This window comes from Marmota marmota, unplaced genomic scaffold (genome assembly GCF_001458135.2).
Source record: "Marmota marmota marmota unplaced genomic scaffold, marMar, whole genome shotgun sequence".
Taxonomy (NCBI): domain Eukaryota; kingdom Metazoa; phylum Chordata; class Mammalia; order Rodentia; family Sciuridae; genus Marmota; species Marmota marmota.
The window spans coordinates 38,238,536-38,262,346 of NW_025999949.1; the positions used below are offsets into that span (position 1 = coordinate 38,238,536).

A 23,811-nucleotide genomic window follows, 5' to 3' on the forward strand; every position below is an offset into this window, starting at 1 on the left:
CCCTGGGTGGCTCTACCCAGGGATGACTTTTAAGAGAAGCTGTCAGGCAAAGTAGTCAGAAGTGAATTCTAGGAATGCCACTTCTGGATGTCTTCTAACAGTGCAAACATGTCCTCATTGTTGAAGTCCCTTTGAGGTGACTTCCTTAACCTGCTATGTGGCAGGGCTCATATGGTCCCCCTCATGCCTGCTCCTCTAAGTGGGCCCTTGGCCCTGCCCTCTATAAACTCAAAACTACAGACACCACCCTGAGTGTGAGGGGTACAGGCTTTATTTAATGGGTAAATAAACATTTTGCATGAAGCAGGATATTCTTAATAGCAATTCTGAATCCATCCCAACACTCTATTTTCCTGCCAGTATAAATGACCTCATGTAACATAAGCAAGTTAAGGCTGCAGGTTTACTCACATCTATTCATTCCTACAGATGGAAGGTCTATCACATGTGTGTTTTCTGATGTTGCGTAAGCCTTGAGCTACGGTTAAAAGCTTTGCCACAGTCGTTGCACTTGTAAGGCTTCTCTCCGGTATGAATCCTCTGGTGTATGATCAGATGTGAGCGCCACCTGAATATCTTCTCACAGTCACCACACTGGTGCAGTTTCTTTATGGTGTTAACCTTTTTACGGCTCACGAAGGTGGAACCTTCCAGGGTGTTCCCATATTCATAGTACCATTGGGCTCTAGTGTGTATTCTCTGGTGTTCGATAAGATAAGAGCTCCGACTGAAGGCCTTTCCACATTCGCTACACTCGTAGGGCTTCACTCCTGCATGAATTATCTGGTGTTGGAAGAGGGTTGAGTTCTGACTGAAGGCTTTCCCACATTCAGTGCACTTGTAGGGCCTCTCCCCGGTGTGCACCCTCTGGTGGATGGTGAGCTGCGTGCTCATACTGAAGGCCTTCCCACACTGGAGGCACTCATAGGGCTTCTCTCCCTTGTGGATCCTCTGATGGTAGATGAGGCTGGAGCTCTGGCTGAATGCTTTCCCACAGTCGTGGCACACGTAGGGCTTCTCTCCAGTGTGGATCCGCTGATGCTGGATGAGGTGTGAGCCCTGAACAAAGCCTTTCCCACACTCGTCACATTTGAATGGCTTTTCTCCAGTGTGAGTTCTCTGGTGGCGAATGAGTCGTGAGCTACACCCGAAGGCTTTTGTGCACTTATTGCATTTATAAGGCTTCTCTCCAGTGTGAATCAGCTGGTGCTGGCTCAGGCGAGAGATCCACCGGAAAGCCTTCCCGCACTCGTTGCACTTAAAGGGCTTTTCCACAGTGTGACTTGTCTGATGCACAACAAGGCTTGGGCTCTCTGAGGCTCTGAGCATCTGAGATCTCTCCCCGGCGTGCATCCTCTGGTGCTGAGCAAGAGTTGAGCTCTGGCTGAAGGCCTTGCCACACTCCTTGCACAGGTAGGGTCTCTCTCCGGTGTGAGTTCTCTGGTGTCTGACTAGTTGAGACTGCTGGCTGAAAGCCTTCCCACACTCCCGGCAGCCATAGGGCCTCTCTCCTGTGTGGATCCTCTGATGATGGATGAGGCTGGAGCTCTGACCGAACGCTTTCCCACATTCCTCACACCTGTATGGTTTCTCTCCAGTATGAATTCTCTGATGCTGAATAAGTTTTGAGCTCAGGCGGAAGGCTTTTCCACATTCCACACACTTGAATGGTTTCTCCCCAGTGTGGATTCTCTGGTGTTGATTAAGCTGTGAACACAGCCTGAAGACTTTTCCACACTCCTCACACTCATATGGCTTCTCGCCACAGCAGTTACTTGAAACTTTCCCCTGAAAGCAGCCAGACAATTGTTTTTGGCATTCTTGACAGCAGTTAGGCTTCTCTTGTACACTAATTTCCTGGTATGGAGCCAGATCTGGAGTGTGTCTAAAGTCTCTGCCGCACACCTGGCATTGCTGTGACATCCCTTGAGCACCAGCTCTCTGACCTTTACCAGGCTGACAGCTGAGGCCACTGGCCCCCAGCTCCTTGGATTCCTGTGTAGTGTCCTTGGTGAAGGTTTTGGGAGCCAGGGTCCCCTGAATCAAACACTGTTTCTGGAGAAGGGAGCCCCTTTCTCTCAGCACAGGGCTGCTTGGAAGTCTCTCTGACCAGACCTCAGAATTGGAAGTGTCTGCAGAGCCAGGACCCTGAGGCTTCAGAAGGTCCATGTCCCCCTGCTCATGTGCAAGCCTAACAGTAGAATCTGAAATAAACAGGAAATGAAAATACTCTATATGTACTGAGCTCACAGAAAGGACAAAGACTGAAGTGGTGGGGAAGGCCAGCCCTTCCTAGGATGGGCTGCATGGAGCACTGCTACACACCCCAAGGGGAGATGTATGCGAGAAGATGTACTTGGAGAGGCCTCATACTTGGCTTCATTGATGCTTTTTGGTCCACAGTGGTGAAGTGCTCCTCTCTGCTAGGCAGAATGCTAGGAGTTGCATGACCTAAGAGGAGTTTGTGAGAAGAGGTACATCCCAGGGGCACTGTGAAGAATGCAAAACGGGACTGGACAAAGCCAACCTGAAGGTGGAAAGTTTGCCAACAAGGATTCTCAGACGGAGTCGGAGGCCCCCAGCATCCCAGCTGGTAAATGGGAAGGTAGAAAAGGGTCTGACCTATGAATAAGGGAATGGGCAGGAATGGGAGACTGAGGCTCTAGACCTGCAGAGGGGTTACCCAGGGAGCTCAGAAGAGGGCAGAGTGCCTGGGCTGCCCATGGCTACTCTCTGCTCCCTCCAGCTGCCACTTATTTGCACCCGACACTCCTTGCTAGGCTGGAAGCTGAGTGGTCACACCCAGCAGACCACACTGACTTCCCTTTCCCTGTGACAGGTTTCTGGAGGGTCCAACCCATCAGTCGCCCAGAAAGCCTTCCTGACATCTGCTTTCCTCCTGGACTTTCCTTCAGACTCCTGTCCTACTCCAAAATCCCAGAGAGCACCTCTGTTAAAACCACACTTCTCCATGATCATAATCACACAGTCATAGTCACAGTTACAATCAGCCTGGTTCCACCCACGGCAAATTCACAACCCAGTCAGGGCTTCAGCCTCACAGCTCTGTTCACTCCTAACCATTAGTGGCTGGGTTTCCAATTTCCAGTGATTTCCATGTCTTCCAGAAAGGGGTCCCACCTACCTAACTCTTCTGCATGATGGGAACAGATCCCAGTGGTTCCTAATTGGTCTTCCACAACCCAGTGAGGTTGGCAGAAGCCTCACTCACGGGAGGCAGACTGGCTCAGAGCTGAGCAGCTTGCACAAGGCCATGATGATGAGGACAGCATTTGGAGCCTTGAGGAAGCCTTCTCCCACCCCAGCCTCACAGAAAAGCTGCTCCCTGGGCAGGGCTTGCTCATCCCTCCTCCAGAGCCTTCCTCTGCCTGGAGGTGAGAAAGCAGGACACTAAGACTCCCAGCAAGTACTGCTCCTGCTCTTCCCCCTGGCAGAAACTCAAGAGGACCAAAGGAGAGTGAGATGCATCCCTGGTAGGGTTAAGGCCTGGTGGAAATGCCCAGGTCTTGGGCTACCCAGAACCAAGCAGCTCACAGTCACTTGCAACCACCAACCAAAGGACCAGGACATCATAGACAACCTGGCTATGCTCATATTTTCCACGCTCTGGGTCCCTGTGTATACATCCAAAAGAGGCTTGGTGTACATTTCCCAGTTCTGCCCTGACCCTGCACAACACCAGGCCATGGTCCCACCTTGTCCTGCTGCCCAGCCTCCTGAAGCCTCCTCTCTTGGCAGCCTCTGACCTCCTTGCCTGGCCCATTTCTCTGACTCTATTTAACACTGACAGCTCCTGCATAGTACCCCTGTAACTGAAGCTCAAGGTCCTCTCCCCTTCCCTGGAACATGAAGGTCCTTCTCCAGCAAACTCTGGGCAATCCCTGGGAAACGGCAAGCACTATGAAAAAGCAAAGCCTCTTTGGAAGAGGGAACACATGTCCTCCCAGAGCAAAGGCACAGCAGTGCCTGACTTATGACTCTCATCACTATCTGGGAACAAGGAGCTAGGAGTCACACATCAGGGGGCTCTGGTGGTAGGCAAGGGCATGGGGAGGGACTGCTGCAGACTCTGCCCTCTGTTCCCTCTAGTCCCCTTCAATATCTGATGCCAGCTGTGACCAGTCGGGGACAAAGAACTTGCCTGAGCATTTCCTTTACTCCATGCCTCTGGCTGTGTGCTCCTGTATACCGTACTCTAGGGCCCACAATCTTGTCCTGAGACCACTATGGGTTACCCTGTGTTTGCTTCATCCCCTTATGGGTACAACTTGCTGCACATAAACCTATCAAGCTGTCGTACTCTGCCCACTGCAGCTGGCTTTTCTGCCACATTGTGCTCTCCACAACCTTCCTCCACCATGCAGGCACCTTACTCGGAGGCTTGGTTTTAACTGGCCACCCTCCAGCTTTGTCTCCTCCCCGGGGAGGATCAGAAGGAACCTTTGCAGGAGGGGCAGAGGGGAACATGGAAATAGGTTGCTGCACCCATAGTAATTTAACATGAGGATGTCAGGCGGCCCCTAATCCAATAAGAATGGTGTTCTTATAAGGAACTGGCTACACAGGACAAACAATAAGAAGGCTGCCAAGTGAAGGAGGCAGGGTCTGGAATGGCACATCTACAAGCCAAGGAACACCAACAACTGCATGAAGTCCCCAATCCTGGAAAAGGTAACAAGGGCCAAGCCCTGCAGACTTCTGGGCTCCACAGTGAGACATTTGTTGTTGATTTGTGTTACTTTGCTGCAGCAGCTGCAGGAGGCCAGTGCACCAGGGTCTGATCTGAGGGCTTGGTTCCCCAGGCCCCAAGAAGTTCCAGAGACAGCAGCAGGGGCAATTTGCTTGAGTAGAGGAAGTGGAAAGCAAAGTTTAATGCTTCCTCAGATCCACGGATTTGTGCCTTTCTCGATAGGTATATTAGTAAAATTAGAAACTGAACAAAATGTGTACAATTTCAAAAAGCAAACTTTTTACTGAATGCACAGGTGTTTTGTGTTCTTGCCATTACAGGGAAGTCCCAGACCTGTTGTGCTTCCTTCCACCCCTGTCCTTGCCTATGCCACCCCCAGCAGCCCAGTCAAGCCCTTGGGATTCACCCCAACCTCCCACTTCTCTAGTTCCCACTTTTGGGAAGGCTACTCCTTCCCAAAGGCTCTCTGCTACAGGACCTATACCTCACCTGTCTGGGAGGTCCATGGTGCTTCTGTCCCCTCAACTCCCTGCAGGTCGATAACCCATGGCTCTTGTCCCTGTTCCAACCGAGAGATCAGCTCAGGTTTGAAGACCAGGAATCCTGCTGTGTGTGGTCAGAGAAGGAGATGCTAGGAGCATGGCTAGTGCTTGACATCCCCCCAAAATAAAAAGGGCGAGTTGCCCTCCAGATATTAGCACATACTAGCCAGAAGCGATGATGCACCTTCAGCCCCAGTCACTTGGGAGGCTGAAGTGTTCCAAAAACCAAAGCAACGAAACAGAAACAAACCAAGCAGAAAGCTGGCCCACAGACTCTCAGAAAAGAATAGCGCAGAAATACACTACTTCATATTTTAAGACCATCAACAGGAAAAGGAGGTTGTCAGCAAATCATGTTGGGGAAATGTTTCAATGCTCAGACAAAAATAAAACAGGATTTTTCCTTAACTCCAACACAATGGTGAAGCCTTGATATTAATAAGGAAGATAAGCTGTAAAATTCACAGGAGAAAATATAGGCCATTTCAAAAAGCTTGAAGTAGGGAATAACTAATAAAACCTCAAAGGCATAAGCTATAAGACAAAACCCAAAGTACATTATGTGAAAATGTGACAAGGCTGGGAATGCAGCTCAGTGGCAGAATGCTCACCTAGCAGGCATGAAGCCCTGGCAGGCTCAATCCCCAGTACTGAAAAAAACAAAAAACAAAAAACTAACCAGCATTACCAAACATGAGAGAAGGGTAAAGGTACAATGTGAATCGGTGTGGTGTTCACCCTTGATATACTGTAAGATAGACTTTGTATAAAATGCTTTCACACCTCTAAGCCTCAGGGACATCTTAGAATTGAAATCAGAAGTCTTCCAGCTACTGGTAATAGATGTGACATGCCACTGCTGCCCACACAAGCTGCATTATCTGCTCTGTACACTGTCTTCAAAAAATTTATTCTGGCCAGTCATAGTGGCACATGGCTGCAATCCCATCGACTCAGGAGGCTGAGGCAGACAGATCACAAGTTTGAGGCCAACCTCAGAAACTTAGGTGAAGCCCTCAGCAACTTAGTGAGATTCTGTCTCAAAAAGATAAAAAGGGCTGGGGATATAGCTCAGGTGTAAAGTGCCATGCATTCAATCTCCAGTACCAAAAAAGAAAAACAAACATTAATTTAGTAGCTTAAGAAAAAAGAGGCTTTATTAACTCTCAGAATTTCACCTACCCAGTGAGGGCCGAGTCACCTGATATGTGCAAAGTCTGGAACCAGCCTAGCACAGGTTTGAGGCCCCTATTTGGCCCAAGACAGTCTGAGCACTCAGCCTCCCCCACATCTGATGCAGGCCTGGCTGGCTGTGTGGGTGCTGACTGACTGTGCAAGGGAGGGGGACCAAGGTGCCACCTCACCTAGTCCGGCCACGCTGCTGTGGTTCTCCAGCATCACCTCCCTGTAGAGGGCCTTCTGGCCAGAGTCCAAACACTGCCACTCCTCCCGGGAGAAGTGCACAGCCACGTCACCAAATGTCACCGCCTCCTGAAAGGACAAATACCAGCACCCCAGGGATCCCTGGGTGCCAGCCCCATTCTTGCACGGCATCACAGCATATCTCAGGCAGGTGTACCAAGGGGCTGGGCAAGAGTTGCCCAGCTCCTTCCTCGAAAATCCGAGGAAAGGGAAGTTTAAGAGGAGAGGAGGGACCTGGCTCTTGGTAACCATATGACCCTCCCTCTCACAAGCCTCAGATAGGCCGATCTGGCAGAGGTTTGCTCACTGCCTTTGGGGTGCCAAGGGGGGTGCCTGAGCCTGGCAAGAGCCAGTGAGGGCTGAGGGTGAGTCTGGGTCTGCGTCCAGGCCCAGGGAGCAGGGTAGATGCCCAAAGTAGGAGGTGGAGGCTTCCCAGAGCAAGTGTGGGAATGGAGGCAGCCAAGCTTCCTACCATGAGGCTTGATGGATGGTGTCCACTGGTCTTGGCTGGGACACCTGCAGGGAATTATGAAAGGGTTAGAGGTCAGGGTGGTAGAAGCTCCCTAACGCCTAAGAAAATCAAGGCGGTACTGTATTTCCTGCACAGCAGGCACATGAGTTGGGTCGAAGCAACCCTGGTGCTTAAGTATGTGGCCCCTGAAGCCTTATGCATCTTTCAATGTGTTTGTGTATGATGTCAATCAGTCCACACAGGAGTGGCTGGCATGTACCACACACTCAAATAGGCAAAGGGGAGGCAGTGGTGAATGCACAATAATCCTACCTTCATGGACCAGGCTAGTGGAGGAAAGAACAAAATAACCAAAAAATCATAATCATGGTAGTGCTGATATGGGGAACTATGAAAACCTTTAACTGGAAAACTGATTTAGGCTGAGTGCAGTGGCACATGCCTATAATCCCAGTGACTCAGGAAGCTAAGACAGCAGGATTGAAAGTCTGAGGCCAGCCTCAGCAACTTAACAACGTCCTTAGCAATTTGGTGAGACCCTGATTCAAAATGAAAAATAAAAAGGACTGTGGAAGTGGCACAGTAGTAAAGTGCTCCTGGGTTAAATCCCCAGTACCAAAATAAAACAAAACAAAACAAATCATTTAGTCTAAAGGGTCACTTCTTCAGGGATCTAGGCCAAGGTGACTGTGGTGGGGAGAACACTCCCGGCAGTATGAACATCATGTGCAAAGGGCCTGAGGCAATTAAGAATAAGATTGAAGGAGCCAGTGAGGGTAGATCACAGGCAGCAGGCATGCAGCAACTGCAGGTTGAAATAGATACAAGACAGGATGATGTACTGCAGGGAAGATAGGATCAAATGCAGGAAGCATGCTCCAAGTACATAAACTCCATCCAGGGATCAGCTATGGCTAGCATCTGTCACCAGGATGGCACCAGCCCCAGAAGTTACTGATGTAGCTAACACCTCACTAAAACAGCGACCTCTGGACCTTCCTCAGGAAGTCCCGTGAGAGGTCAGAATGGGAAGTGCTTCTTAGAGAAGCTTTTGGCCAAGAAAGTGGCCCCAGGCCAATGGGACAGGGAGCACGACCCCGGCAGTAGTGACCACTGGAGGGCGATGCTCCTTTGGAGCCTGGACATTTAGGGTGCTGCTGCCAGGGTTGGAAGAGTAAGAGAAAGGAAGGCCTTGAATGGGGGTCCAGACTCGAAGACAGTCTAACCCACCCAACATCAGTGGCACCAATGTTGATGCCACTGTCACCGATTCGAAGCCCTGCAGGAGCAGAAAGTGAGAGGAAAAGACGGGACCCTAGAAGAAGTGATTATGCAGGAAAACCAGGGAGAACTCCGGAGCAGCCCAGGGCGGGAGGGAAAGCGCAGTTAGGGCTCGCCTTACTCAGGCAGGACGCCGGAGTCCGCGAGCAACCTGGGGGTAGCTGCGGGGTTCACACGCTCCACTGCCGCCTCTCGCCGACGGAGTCCAGGGCGGCCGCTGCCCGACCATGTCCTCCGCCCAGCGTTCACCGCCTCTGTAAGCAGCCCAGGCTTCCCTAAGTAGAGGCCAACCCAGCGCGCCGCACCGACTCACCCTACCGGAGGCCAGCCCAAGGCCCGTAAACGCGCGACGCCGCCAGAAACGGGCCTCACTCACGCACCCCGCCCACTTCCGGCCGTTCTGGTCCGCTCGGAGGTTCGGCCGTCTCGGTGGTTCCCAGCCCCGCCTCCCGGGTTTGGGAGGAAGGGGCGGAGCCGGAGCCCGAAGGAGAGGCAAATTGTAGCGCGGTTTAGAGCAGGCCCAAGAGCTGGGCCAGGAGCTCGAGGAATAGGCTAGGGTCTGTGGCGGGCGGGACAGGGGNCCCTGGATCGTGGCTCCGGGGCTCCGGCCCCAATTTCTCGCAAGCTGAGCGCACCCCGGGCGAGGAGTCGCCTCGACCGGGCGCACCTCCTGTGGTCAGTCTCGGGCGCTGGTTCCCCACGCTGGCCCTGTCAGGGCGCAGTCGGTCAGCTTTTCATTAGCAGAAAACCCCGGTCGGCACGCCGGCGCCGCGCAGACGTCTCGGTTCAGGGTGAAGCCGTCGCCAGCTCCGGGGGGTGGGCAAGACCGCTTGGGGGCAACAGGAGCCTGTTTCTTGTTGAATGCCGCCGCAGCGTCAGGGAGCGCTGGAACACGTGGTAAGCCCCCCATAAGGAAGGCGGCGTCCCCCTTGCTCTCTCGGACCGAGCCGCCAGCTCAGGCCAGGGCGTCCTCTTGCTGAGCGGGGTCTCCCTGGCTTCATGCGAAACCCCGTCACTTGTGCTGTTGCGGGAGCGCTGAGATCCACTCTCTGCTATCCTCTGGGTCGCCCGCACCCCCGCCACGGGTAGCTCCCAGTATCAGCCTTTCTTGGGATACTCAGGGAGTTTGAGGCACCGTCTGGCTGAACCTGCATGCCTCCCCATTCCAGGCAGTGGTGGACTCTGCTTGACCTTGGGCTGACTCCAGGCTCCCATCAGTGGATTAGGGCACTCAAACTCGCCTCACACCGACCAGTGCCCGATCCAAATCCAGATCCCTCTGGACTCAGCCCCCTGCAGGGAGTCCCGGTAAGAGAATGTTCTAGTTCCTCTCCAAGCCCCAGGAAAGCAGTGTACTCCTGCCTTGAGCCTCCAGCAGCTCTCATGCCAGACAAGGAAGCACTGCCCCAGTGCCCTGATGCCTTCACAGAACCTTAGATCCAACCAGGCACATTGGTGTCTCTGGCCTACATGACAGAGCAAGTTTCATAATTCAGGGTCCTGAACTGATGGGGCTTGGCAACCCTGTACCCCAACCTGGCCTGCTCCTGTAAGCAGGGCACACCCAGGATAACACAAGGAGTGCGAGGGGGAGCTGACACATGGGTCTATAGAGAGCCTGACTTAGGATGTCCACAGGGTGGGCACCAGCCCAGTGTTCAGGTGATAGGGCACTGAGGCCCTGAAGGTTCTATTTGGAGGTGGGGAAGGGGGCTGCCTCTTACCTCTGTATCCACTGCAGGACGCTCCAGGGCCTCCACACCGCTTTTTGCTGAGCCGTGGTTCTACTGAGCTATCAGAGACCCTTGCAGGGTTACATTGTTCTCTGGGCCAGCCCGGATCACTTTCCCTTGGATCCATCTGGGCTTGGGGTTTTAGGGCCCCTGGTTCTCCCTGAGTTCTTTTTGTTTCCTGAGTGACACAGAGTGCCTTGACTTAGGATTTGGCCAGCTGTTTTCCCTGTAGGTCTGAATCCAAGTCGGGACCTTGGATGTTCCTAGGCACCCATAAAGCTGCTTAAGTTGTTCCTCAAATATACTGGGAGATAACTCTGTTCCTAAACAGGTAGGAACTAGCCCCAGACTTGAACTAAATCCCTGAAGCCCTCTTCTAAACTCCATAGCCAGACCCCCTCCTTGCAGACAAACTTTGGTAGAACCTGTCTGGTCTCTAGGAAGCTGGGCCCTGTAAGTTCCCCTAGTAAGTGCTGAAGAATTAGTACTTCTTAACTTGAAATCTCAACTTGGGATGGTTTAGGGCACTCCCTTGTGGGAATCCCCCTATATTGCCCTTGAGGTGTCTCCAGCCTTTGTTTCAGCAGGGTTCCAAGCTGTACATGTTTCCAGAAACATCCCGACTAAAAAGCTATTTTCAAAGAGATGCTGTATCTCCAGGAGCACATTGGTATCCTGACAGATAAGCCAGAGCTATGCAACTTTAAACAGGCAAGGACAGATGGGGCACTCTAACAAGGCTAGTACTCTCCTGGACACACTCAAGTCTCACAGTGATTAAAATGTACTAGGGCTTTTTTTTAATCAGGTGTGATAAGACACACACAGAAATGGATGTAATGAAAGAATTTGGTTTATGGACACAAGTCCCTAGAAACAAGAAGCAGGGCATGCCACACAGGGCCAACTGGGAAGGATCAGGAGTGGTCAGGGCAGAAATTTACCCCTGGTTTCTGGTTGAAGGACAGATGGTACCCAGATATCTTGTTAGAAAAAACATTTTCTATGCACAGGCACCCATAGAGTTCTGTCCATGTGTTCTACCTTGCATGGTGGGAGCAAAACCATTGTAACAGACTCAACTGCTGAAAATCCAGCAGCTCGGAGGCTGAAGCAGGTGGATTGCAAGTTCAAACCAGCCTCAGCAAGAACAAGGCACTAAGCAACTCAGTGAAACCCTGTCTCTAAATAAAATACAAAATAGGGCTGGGGATGTGGCTCAGTGGTTGAGTGCCCCTGAGTTAAATCCCTGCTACAAAAAAAAAAAAAAAAAAAAAGCAAATAGTGACATTTTTCATGATTAATGAAAATAATTTTTTTTAATATTTATCTTTTAGTTTTCGGCGGACACAACATCTTTGTTTGTATGTGGTGTTGAGGATCGAACCCGGGCTGCACGCATGCCAGGCGAGCGCGCTACCGCTTGAGCCACATCCCCAGCCCCTAATGAAAATAATTTCAAAAGTGCCTCCCTGTCCCCAGCACTATTGATAAAGTCAGATTCAACCCCTAGGAAACTGCAGACATGTGCCATGTGAAGTCAACTATTATCATGAAACATGGAAAAGATGTCTAAAAATAAGACAGCTGTTAAATAAATCATGTTTCACACTAAAGAGCAAAGGTACACAGGGATTGTTACCCAATGAGTAGATAAAAATTCTAAGAAGGATGTAACCCCAATTCTTCAAATAAGTGTCTGTACACACTAGCATTAGAAAGACACTGAAAACACACCAAAACATCAATAGTTGCTATCTCTGGAGGCGAGTGTTTTCATTTGGATGTGAGCTGTCCCCTGAAAGCTGACATGTGAGACAATGCAAGAGAGTTTGGAGGGAGAAATGATTGGGTTATAAGCCTAATCAGTGATTAACTGAAGTCATGGGGTATGGATGGAGGAGGCGGGAATTGGGACATGGCTTTAGTGTACATATTTGTATCTGGAGAGTGAGTCTCTCTGCTTCCTGGTCACATGATGTGAGCTGCTTCCCTCTGCCACACTCTCCTGCTATGATGTTCAACCTCACCTTGAGCCCTGAAAAATGGAGCTGGCCTTCAATGGGCTAAGACCTCCGAAACCATGAGCTCTCAAATAAATTTTTCCTCCTCTGTAGTTGTTCTGGTCAGATCCTTTAGTTACAGCAGCGAAAAAGCTAACTAAAACAGTGGGATAAAGGAAAGTTTCATGTATTTATTCATTTATTTATTTTAGTACTGGGGATTGAACCTGGAGGCACTAGATCACTGAGTCACATCCCCAGTCCTTTTTATTTTTATTTTGAGAAAGGGTCTTGCTGAGGCTGGCCTTTAACTTTTGATCCTCCTGGCTCAGCCTCCCCAGTTGGTGGGATTATAGGTTGTGCCACCATACTTTTTTTTTTTTTTTAATGTAAAATTTGACATTTTCCAAATGTTCTACGATAACATTATGTTTGGAAAAACCATGTTAAGAGCTGTGGCTCAGTGGTAGCGCACTTGCCTAGCATGTGTGAGGCACTGGGTTCTATTCGTAAAATAAAGGACTATCAACAACTAAAAATAAATAAATAAATAAACAAACAAATAAATAAATGAATAGAAGAAAAACCATGTTAATTTATAAATACGGGTTCTCAAGCCTTCAACTTGGTTCCAGGCTAGCAGTTCTTTCTTCTAGTGGTTTTCATAGGCCAAGACAGCCTATCAGAGTTCCTGGGGTTCCTGGGATGAGTGGGCTGGTGAGGAGGGCTCCCTAGGACTTCATATGCCAGTTGGCCCTCAGGGACTTCTTCCCTGAGATTTTAGGGCTTGTGGGCAGGCTTCTCCCCAGCCAGGTCCTTCTGCAGCCACATCCAGCTTGGCATTCCTGAGGCTGGCCTGGGGCTTCACTCCCTGGTTCAGGCTAGGGGAGCTAGCAGACCCTACCTCAAGTCTTGGCTCACTCTCCTGCCCCTTGAAGCAGGGTCACATCTTGGCCAATCTTAGATGAACAGCCGGAAAAACTCAACCTATCATTTTTCTTTCTGATCAGAAGTTAATGTTTGGAAAATAAATGACTTTAAAAATAAATACTTCACCCACAATCCCCACTAGGTCTGTTGGGGATGGCTGGAGAGGCAGCCTTGCTCCACCAGCCTTCAGTCCCACAAGGTCCTGCAACTGTGCCTCACCCCCCAACCTATTCCCAAGCTGCTGAGGAGACCCTAGCCAAGTCCCTGCTGTCCTGGCGTTGTCAGCAGGGGTTCTGGGTGCTTACCCAGAGTGGGCCACCATGCCGCTGGTAATGCTTGCTCAGTGTGTAGCTCCTGCGGAATGCCTCCGTGAAGGGCTTTCTCTTGCGTATGGATCTTCTGGTGTGGGGTAAGGTTGGACTTGCAGCTGAAGGCATTGCCACACTGCCCACGTGAAGGGCCGCTCGCTGGTGTGCACCGCAGGTGCAGGATGAGCAGTGAGTGGTGTCAGTAGGTGTAGGAGACCAACCTCACACGTGACTGAGTCATTCCCTGGCTGGGTGCTGAGGCGCTCAGTCACAGAAATGTAGCAGAGCTTTCCTCACCCTTCTTGGATTCGAGGGTTGGTGTCTGGTGCATGGGTGTGTCTTGCTACAGCCCCATGGGTGAAGCTATGCTCACCGTCCCTTTGTAATATAACCCCTTGCCCTGTTTAGGGTAGAATCTTCCATGGAAGTGTCTTGTGTGTGTCCCCTTCTCTTACTGTGCCCTTGGGTGTGGCCTACCCAGGTGTCAGTCAACCTGCTGACAGTGGACATCATGAAGATAGACTCAGCCCCCTGAAACCTGACCCCTGGCCTCATTTAAATAGCTTCTCCTCAATAAAAGGGGTCAGTGCGTGCTCTCACTCTCTCTCTTTCTGCAGACCCTTAAGGTCAGAGGAGCCGTCACAGCAACCCCGAAGAAAAAGGTCTTTGTGTCTCTTGTGTGGTTATTTTGTGCAGCCAAGTTAGCCCAGCTCAACTGGAGTGACCCCTGAGCCTTTTAGTCAGAAACCTGACAGGTAGGGTCTTCAGCACTCAGCACACTTTAGCTTGGCCTCTGCAGGCGTGCAAGGTGCAGGCTAGTTTGCCGGGCGCCCTCCTCCACGTTCAGCCAGTGGTGTTTTAGGAGTGAGGACCCACGGACAAAGTGTTAGGTGCAGGACAGGCTGAGTAAGTTGTCTGCAGGGCATGCCAAACAAAGTTAGCTGCAGGATGACCTGGCCACTCAAACCCTCTGTCTGGTTCTTTATCACCTGTTTGCTTCAAGCCCAAACGCCCAAGCCCCCTCTCAAGGCTGAACGCTTCGCCCCCCTGCTCAAAGCTGAACACTCAACCCCCTGCTCAAGGCCGAGCACTTAACCCCCTTGTGTGCCAACAAGGCAGCTTGCAGACCCAGAGACCCCATTAGATTTGGGCTATAAAAACTCCCTCCTGCCGGGCCCCTCTCTCTCCTCCCTTGCTCTGTCTCCTTTGCACGTGTGCGCTCTCGCTCTCGCTCTCTCTCTCTCTCTCTCTCTCTCTCTCTTTCTCTTCCTCTCTCTTCTCTGTTGCACTGCTGCAATAAAGATCTCTTGGTTGCTCTGAGTGTTGTGGTCACTTTTCTTTCACAAAGCACTGGCCACAGCTTGGGCACTCATAGGGCCACTCGCCCCTATGGATGTGGCGGTGCTCACTGAGGGTGAAGTGGCCGCAGAAGGCCTTCTTCCAGTGTGGAACTTCTGGTGCTACCGCACTGGAAGGACTGGTCCCTCTCGCACACACGGCAGTGGGCCTCCAGCTGCGCGCTCTGTGGCAGGACTTCCTGCACTCGCTGCACTGGAAACGCGTCCCCTCCACGTGGATCTGCTGGTGGCGCAGCAGGATGGAGCTCTGCTTGAAGGCCTTGCCACACTCGCGCTCCCTGCACTGGTACAGCCTCCCCCACCCCCCAGCAGCGAGTTGTGTCTGAACACCTTGCCGCAGGCGCACCTGTAGCCTCCCTGCATCCTGGCAGGGCTCCTGGAAGGCCTGACAACAGGCACTTCCTGCAGGGACCCTGGGGAGGCCCACAGCAGGATGGATGCATCCGACCCATCCTCGGGCCTGCTGCTCAGATCGGGGAGGCAGCTCCAAATCCAACTGGTCACTCCTGCCTGCTTGAAGAAGTCCCTCCTCAGAGGAGATGATAAGGTTCCAGCCTTCATCTTCAAATCTGAAAAAATTAACAGAAAATGTGAGGCAGAGCTAACCTCCACTTACAAAAGGAACTTTTTTTTTTCTTTTGGCACTGGTGATTGAACCCAGGGCTGCGTAACCACTGAACCATATCCCCAGCCTGCCTGCTTTCTTTCTTTCTTTCATTTGAGTATCTACATTTCTTAGGGTCTCTCTAAATTGCTTCAATCCTCCTACCTCAGCCTCCAAAGTTACTGGGATTATAGACATGAGCCACTACAACCTGCTTCCTGACCCTTTTTGACACAAGGTCTCCCTACGTTGCTTAGGGTCTCACTAAATTGCTGAGACTCTTCTCAAACTTGTGATTCTCCTGTCTCAGCTCCTGAGTCTCTGGGATTATAGATGTGTGCTGTGAGGTTGGTGGTGGCGACTTAGTGGCAACTTAGAACAAAGCAGCCCACGTGGGAAAAGAACAGCAATCAGATGTCGGCGGAAATGCCGATCAACAGCCAGATCTCCTGACTAATACCTGTCAATCAGCAGGACCCCCTGGCCAATCCTGGAGTTCAGCCAACTCCCCTGACCAACTCCAAAGGGTCAAGGGACCCTAAAAACACCTTTTCCTGTCCCAAGCCCTTCCCTTCCTGCTGTAAACCCCATAAAAGTCCAGTCCAGTCGAGCTTCCACGCGGTTTCTCCTCAGACCCTTCTTCTGTCCTCTCTGTGGGTCTGATTGAGTTCCACCCGGGAGTGATATCTCAATAAAGCCTCGTTCAGCGGCCCTTTTAAATCTGCCTCCTTTGGTCGCTGCCCGCCTCGCCTGATCTGACATGTGCCATCATGCCGTACTGAAACTTATTAGTTTGAAGACAGAATCTCTGTATCAAAGATGCAGGGCCACCGCCAGTGACAAGTCGGAAGGAGCAAGGAGGAGAGAGCGCACCCCCCCCCCAGTTCCGAGGACTCTGCCTGCCGGCAGCAGCCTCCAGCCTTCAGGGCCTCAGGCTCTCCGCTGGAGCTATTGGGATAGCAGCTGAGGGCCGGTGAGCTACTGAGGGGCCTCTGGGGGCAGGAGGCACTGTGGGGAGACACTGTGAGGGCACCAGGCTGTGGGGGTCCTTAGGGTCCTCAGGGTCCTCTTGGTGGTCTGTGGGAATTGGGGCAGTGTTGCTATGGGCAAAGGTGCGACTTATGCAGTTGAGGGGAGAAATAAAGAATGTCCATGTGCTTCTGCCCTTTTCAATGCTTTATTCACTCAAATCACGCAATACAATTTCACTCTATAGGTTCTTAATCAAGAAAATGACAATCCTTAATGCTGGGCACTGCAATAGACAATCAATTCACAACAAACAATTCTAGATTAATTAATTCACAGCAAACAATTCTAGATTAATTCTAAGCACTGCAAACACACCTAATCATGACAGGCTAATGACAGACATTCCCTCTGCATGCTAAATTCAAGTGTCAGTCAAAAGTCTCCAGCCTTAGGCTTTAAGTCCAGCAGATGTACACTCACTCAGACCGCAGTAATCAGGTCTGGAACCAAGGCAGGCTTCTCCCGGGGTGGAGCTGACGGCTGGCTGAGGAGAGGGGCGTAGGGAGAAGTTGTGGCTCTCACCAGGGTCAAGATGTGGCTGTAGATTAATCTGAGACTGGTAAGGAAAATGCAGAGGATCAGCAATGATGAAAAGTGTTGGAATGTCGGTCCAGGTCCTCATCAGGCTCTCAGTGAGGGCATCAGTATCGGCTGGCTGAATGTCTGTTCATTTGCTCTATTATTTATGCCAAATTTATACCCCCTTTCAGTTCTGCCACCGGATCTCTCAGTGGCATCATTAACCCCATCATTGACATCATTGGGGTTAAAACATCTGGTCTGGTGGTCCCCACCCTGATCTTTTCTCTTTCCCTCTTATCAGATGAGGACAGCCTGCCAGAGGCTTCACTCTGAGTTTATCAGGGTGGGGAGAAGTGACTTGTTGATGCCTGGGGGCCACACTGGTGAGAGTGCAGGTTTGAAACTGGAGCTTTTAAAATGGAGTTGCTTAGGCTCAGGCCTAAGGCCATCCTCACAGGTGGGCGGGCATGTGTCGAGGCCGCACTCAGGGGTGTTATTAGGTGTGTGTGTGTGTGTGTGTGTTTAGGTGTTAGGCACACCTGGAAAGCAAGCTTAGCCATTTCAGTAGTCAAGAGCAAGTTTAAGATAGGCTGGGAAATGCACTGTGTCCTGGGAGTAAAATGCTGCATGCTAATCATGATTCTTTACCACAAAAGGTGCGAGTAGGTACTGGTAAGAAACTGGGAATCAGTCATTGGCACCCGAGGTAACTTGGGCCAGAGCAAAGATGGGGTGGCAGCATCAGAATCAGCCCAGGTAGACAGGCAGGTTAGAATACGAAGGGTTAAGCGCAAAATTTATAAACTAGTAAAAGAAATTGTCCAGCAAGAAACACTCACCTAACAATACAGCCTCTAAATACTGAAAGTAACAACTGATAGAAGAGCAGAGATGACTATTATCTAACAGTTATGGGCAGAAATTTATTTTGGTACCAGGGATTGAACCCAGGGTGCTTAACCACTGAGCTATATCCCCAGCACTTTTATATTTTTTTAAATTTTGAGACAGAGTTCTGCTAAATTTCTGAGGCTGGCCTTGAACTTGGGATCCTTCTGCCTGGACCTCCCCAGCCACAGGGATTACAGGCTTGCATTTATTGCTGGAAATGTTAACACTCTTCTCAGAAACAGATCAAGCAGACAAAAATCAAGTTAAAACACAGATTTGAACCACATGGTGTGTGTGCAGATAGATACTGATTTACACCCCAAAAACAAAAGGCAGGGACTACACTTTGCTTACCCGGCACTGAAACCCTGGACTTGCAGTCATGCTGATCAATAGCCTTTACCATTGGACTACACCTGAAGCCCTGAACCACACCTTTTTTAAGACAAAGAGTACATTAAAAGTAGTTAAAATTTCACCCAAAACGTAAGCCTGATGTAAAACAAGAAATTTAGAAATGGTTGGTTTATGTAAATCTGGTATGTTTGAAAATTAAATAGCATCCTGTGGGGAGCCACATTGAGTTACCATGCCTTCCAGTCCTGATGCACCATGGGGATCTCAAAGATCACTGTAGTCTGGCATGGTAGTGCCATGACTCGTGACTCAGTCCCCCCCCACACCCCAACTCAGATAGCAAGGCCAGTCTTCTGAGTTGGCATACCCCTGAGGTTGAGACACACTCACCTATTATTTTGTAATTCTACTCCTCTGCCCTATTTGGGGTAGAATGTTCCATGGAACGCCCTTTGTGTGTCCCCTTCTCTTGGCCTTCCTAGATGTCAATCTGCTGACAGCAGACATTAGGAAGTTAGATTCAACCCCCTTGTCGCGAAGGGGCAAAATTGCGACATATGCAGTTGAGGGGAGAAATAAAGAATGTCCATGCGCTTCTGCCCCTTTCAAATGCTTTTTTCACTCAAATCACTCCATACAGTTTCACTCTGTAGGTTCTTAATCAAGAAAATGACAATCCTTAATGCTGGGCACTGCAATAGACATAATCAATTCACAGCAAACAATTCTAGATTAAGAAACACATTTAATCATGACAATGACAGACATTCCTTCTGCATGCTAAGGTCTTAAGTCTTAGGCTTTGAGTCCAGCAGATGCACATTCAGACAACCAAGGCAGGCTTTTCCTGGTGTAGAGTGGACAGCCGGTTGAGGAGAGGGTCATAGGGAGGAGTTGCGGCACTCACCAAGGTCCAGACAGGTGGTAGAGTTTGAGAGTGGTGAGAATCGTACAGAGGATCAGGAATGATGACAAGTGATGGGATGTCAGGTCCTCATCAGGCTCTCCAGGTGAGAGGGTTAGGGTTAGGGTTAGGGCATCCTTGTTTTGGCTGGCTGAATCCCGTTCATCAGCTCTATTATTTATACTAAATTTTGGGGCTTTTGACCCCCCTTTCAATCCTTATCAGCTACCATGGATTTCTCAGTGACATCATTTACCCTGGGGTCAGAAACATCTGGTCTGGTGTCTCCCCCATGATCTTCTCACCTTTCCCTCTTATCAGCCTGCCAGGGGCTTCACTTTCTTTTATCAGGGTGAGGGGAAGTAACTTGTTTGAGGCCACCCTGGAGGGATCTGTGGATGTGCCTGGTGAAACTGCAGGTCTTTTAAAATGAAGTTTTTTAAAAAGTGGAGTTGCTTAGGCTCAGGCCTAAGGCCATCCTAACGCCCCTGACACCTGACCCCTTGCCTCATTTGAATGGCTTCTCCTCCATAAAAGGGTTCAGCATGTGCGTGCTTTCTCTCTCTTTCTGGAAACCCTTAGGTCAGAGGAGCTGTCACAGGACCCAAAGAAAAAGGTCTCTCTGTCTCTTGTGTGATTATTTCATGCAGCCCAGTTCCCCTGGAGTGACCCTGAGTGTTTTAGTCCTGAGAAACGTGACAGCATTCTATCAAACAATTCTTGGGATTGTTACCAGCATGGTGGGAACAAGACTCTATATTGGTGGTGGTGATAGGGGTTCTGCTGGAGCCAGAGGAGGCAGGGCTAGCTAAGAATGAACAGAGGTGCTCAGCTTTTATATCATCCCTGGGGTCAGCAGAGTCCAGTCTCTTGATGTAACCACAGATAGAGATGGTTTAGTTGCACCTGAGCTCTTCATCAGCTTCTTCATGCCCCACATGACTGCTTACTATCCTCAGTCTCCACTTAGGGGTGTGCACTTTAGAGTGCTCATAAGGTAACAGTAACTGCAAGGCTTTAGTGACTCTTCTGTGTGTGTGGTTGCCCACCACCATCCGGAGCTGCTCCTTACTGTTTGGGAAAATGCCTGATATTATTTTTCATAACAGGGCATATTACTGCCCTCAGTGGGTTTGATTTTACTAACCTTATCCTCTCTGACTTTTTTTTTTTTTTTTTTCCGGTTGCATCTCTGTTGANATTTTACTAACCTTATCCTCTCTGATTTTTTTTTTTTTTTTTTTTTGGTCATCTCTGTTGACCATATAACCTCAGACGACTTTTGATTTAACTTCTGGTCTCCTGGTGTGTTGTCTTAATTACATAGCCTTGAAGAATTGTGTGTGTATGTGTGCTGGGTGTGAGAATAGAAAGTGTGATAATCCATTTTCAGGATATAGTTATTTAGCTTTAATTGGGATGTAAAGATCCAATTGTAGCTATTTTTAACTATAACACTTCCCTTTGGGCTGGGGTTGTGGCTTAGAGGTAGATTGCTCACCTAGCATGTGTGAAGGCACTGGGTTTGATCCTCAACTCTGCATAAAAATAAACATATTGTATCCACCTATAATTAAAAAAAATACTTCCCTCTGCTTGCCTCAATTTTAAAATTAGCTAATCATGTAGATTGTAACCTGGAGCTCCTTCTATTTAAGCAAGGGGGGAGAGCTGTTAGGGATAGAAACAGGCAGACTGCCCTTCTAAGTGTGCTTGCTATCCAGCTTCAGAAGCTCGCCCTTCTGGCAAAAGTAAAGGTTCTTTGCCCACCCACTTACATGTTTGATTTCTTTTGGTGTGGGGAGCCACTCTGAGTGATTCATGCCTTCCATCCTGGAGTGGAAAGGCTTTGACCGTAACTACATCTCTCAGTGACCTGAACATTGTCCCAGTCCAGGAAGTTTGAGGGCACATCTTCAGAAGTAAGCGTGTCTCCCATGGCCCCTTGGGTTAAATTACACTCACCTGTCCTTTGTAACCCTGCCCCTTCTGATCTTTTTTGAATGGAACTTTCTAAGAATAAGGGTCCCCCCAATAAAAGCCCACTTCCAAACTCTCTCTCTCTCTCTCTCTCTTCAACCTCTCTTGACTTTCTTTTGCTCTCCCATTTGGGGAGCCTGAGGCAGAGAATGAAGAAGCTGTCCTGAAGCTTGTTTAAAGGTGAAGTGTGTCTGTGTTTTTTTGTTGTCCCTGGAAATTCACACGAGCAACGTTAAGTTCAGCTGCTTGCGCGGGTTGGGGGCAGCACTTTAACGCCTCAGTATTTCTAATATGCGGATTGAACCTCAGGGTACAGGCCTGTAATACTAGAGACTCAGGAGGCTGAGGCAGAGAATTGCAAGTTAAAAGCTGGGCTCAGCAACTAAGGGAGGCCCTGTCTCAAAAAAATAAAAAGGGCTAGGGATGTGGCTCAGTGGTTCAGCATCCTGTTCAATTCCCAGTACAAAAAATCAAAACAACCAGTACTGCAGGTAGCTTCACATGAAGCACAGCAGGATAAATTTTCACAGATCAACAAATAGATTCTTAGGAAGTGTTCCTGCTGCTGCCTCTGGTCACTAAGGTATCTATGGAGAAGGGCCACAGTGGAACTTCTAAAATCTCTGGTGATACATGCCCCCCAGCACTTCCTGAGGATTGAAAAACCAGGCCTCATGCATGCTAGACAACTGCTCTACCACTGAGCTACCTCTCTAGTCCTTTTTATTTTTCATCTTGAGACAAGTGCTCACTAAGTTTCCCAGGCTGGCCTTGAACTTCCAATTGACTTGTCTCAGCCTCCTGAGTAGCTGGGATTACTAGCATATATCACTGTACCTAGAAATCCTGGTGATTTGTGTAGACACACTTCTATGTGTTTCATGTGTATTTTTTCATTTAATACTTAAAATATCCTATGGAAAAAATACTGTTGTCCCCATATTAAAGTGAGGGAGCATAAAATTCCTATTATTTCACAAGGTTGTACCTTTATTGTGTTGCAGAATTGGATTCAACCCAGGACACATTCTTTAACCACTCAACTGGAAAGTGAAACCATTATGTTGAGCAGGGGAGGGAAGAAGAATCAAATAAATGAGTGTGCTGAAGAGCTTCATATCCCACACAGCACTCTGCAGAAGATTTTGTTTTCAAATCTTCTGAACTGTGACCTGACCCAGGAGGAGGTCTGAGACTCATAGAAGGGAGCATTGATCTGCTACTGATGTTGGTCAACTCTGATGACATTCCGATCAGCCTTTACCTTTGAACTGGATGTTTAGATGCCTCTAGTCCTCTCAGACTAATAATGGGTGGGATGTCTAGTTGGGATCCACCTTCTTGGCATCCTGAACAAAGAACTGAGCAAGACACAGAGAAGTAACAGGTGGAGCATAGATTTACTGAAAATAAAAGTGAAAGTATCAATACGTAGAAGACAGTCACTCAAGGCCCTACATCTGGTGGAGTGTTGTCTTATGTGCAGCGCTATACCTCCTTCCCCTCTCCCTACTAAAGACCTTGCTTCATTTGTTCCCATTGGTTACTTTATTTTCAGCTAATTAGAATACAAACCGGTGGTGGGACTTACCACAGGCTTTAACCCTTCAGTAGCAGGAGTTGTCAAAATAAGGGAACTTATCCTAAGCAAGGAACTGATGACTCATCTCCTGGTCTTGTATTTCAGTCAGCATTTTTCTTGTATCCTGTCTCCCCAATCTAGATGCCCCTGAACTCCTGCCTCAAGACTCCTTGGATTGAGGAACAAGTTGGGAGGGCAGAAGTGTTCTGTGGACCGGGGTCCAGCAGGGGGAGCTTGTGGTCACATGATACTGTAACAGTTGTCCACTTAATGCTTTGAATATAACCCTTGCCACTAGATCACTGGGACTTATTTTTAAAATGGACATGTTTCTTTCTCTTCCTCTCTCCTTGCTCCTCCCTAATCTCTCCCCCTCTCTAATTTCAGGGAAACAGGATTAACTTTCTTCCCCATCCCAGGCAGATTTATCTGTCCCTGTGTACACACCCACCACAGGAATGAGGTAATCCAGACTTTGGGATGGTACCAGAGGACCTCAGAAATGAGTATCACCCAACTTAACAAGTGAATTACAACTCCAACAGAGAGCACATGGAATGTAGCCTTTGAATCATCTCTTTAAAAGCTCTCTGTTCCTGCTGATGGCAGAATCACAGCCTGTGGGACAGGAGTCCACCGTGTTTCTCTTTTGCTAACAGAATAATAAACTTTCTTTTTCCTTTTTCTCAAAACTATGTTCTTGTTATTGGATTGGCATGGGTGACAAGGACTGAGTTTCAGCAACAATATGTCCTAACAGCCACAGCCATCCTGGAGGAGGAACAATGGCTTCTTTCAGGGGTGCCCACACAATTTTGTGAACTTAGATGTTCACAAATTTTTTTTTTAATATTTATTTTTTTAGGTGTAGATGGACACAACGCCTTTATTTATTTTTATTTTTTAAAGAGATAATTTTTTAATATATATTTTTTTTATTTTTTAAAGAGAGAAAGAGAGAGAGAGAATTTTAATATTTAGTTTTTAGTTTTCGGCGGACACAACATCCTTGTTTGTATGTGGTGCTGAGGATCTAACCCGGGCCGCACACATGCCAGGCAAGCGTGCTACCACTTGAGCCACATCCCCAGCTCCACAAATTTTGTTTTCATAAATCCTGTTATTCTTTCATTATGAAAGGATGCATTTAACCAAACAAAACTGTCCTCCTTCAGTTCT

General features: G+C 49.1%; 2 protein-coding genes across 15 annotated transcripts; one reads left to right on the forward strand and one right to left on the reverse strand.

Annotated features, from left to right (window-relative positions):
- Nucleotides 1-249: 249 nt before the first annotated feature.
- Nucleotides 250-9,017, reverse strand: Znf7 (zinc finger protein 7). Of its 14 annotated transcripts, none has more exons than XM_048802383.1 (7): nt 8,742-9,017; nt 7,148-7,191; nt 6,618-6,777; nt 5,865-5,903; nt 5,201-5,317; nt 2,326-2,451; nt 250-2,204 (listed from the first exon to the last, which is right to left on the reverse strand). In XM_048802383.1, the coding sequence occupies exons 2-7, from the start codon at nt 7,148-7,150 to the stop codon at nt 442-444; spliced, it is 2,208 nt and encodes a 735-aa protein (XP_048658340.1). In that variant the 5' UTR covers nt 7,151-7,191; nt 8,742-9,017; the 3' UTR covers nt 250-441. The 14 variants fall into 14 exon arrangements, with proteins under 14 accessions (XP_048658340.1, XP_048658339.1, XP_048658344.1 ...); XM_048802382.1 differs by having other exon boundaries at nt 8,545-9,017; XM_048802387.1 differs by having other exon boundaries at nt 6,618-6,744; nt 8,742-9,016.
- On the forward strand, nt 8,344-23,324 carry LOC125616581. Its single transcript, XM_048802420.1, has 5 exons — nt 8,344-8,441; nt 8,558-8,684; nt 8,985-9,325; nt 9,598-9,736; nt 22,055-23,324. Exons 1-5 carry the CDS (start codon nt 8,344-8,346, stop codon nt 22,241-22,243), a joined length of 894 nt encoding a protein of 297 aa, XP_048658377.1. The 3' UTR covers nt 22,244-23,324.
- Nucleotides 23,325-23,811: the final 487 nt, after the last annotated feature.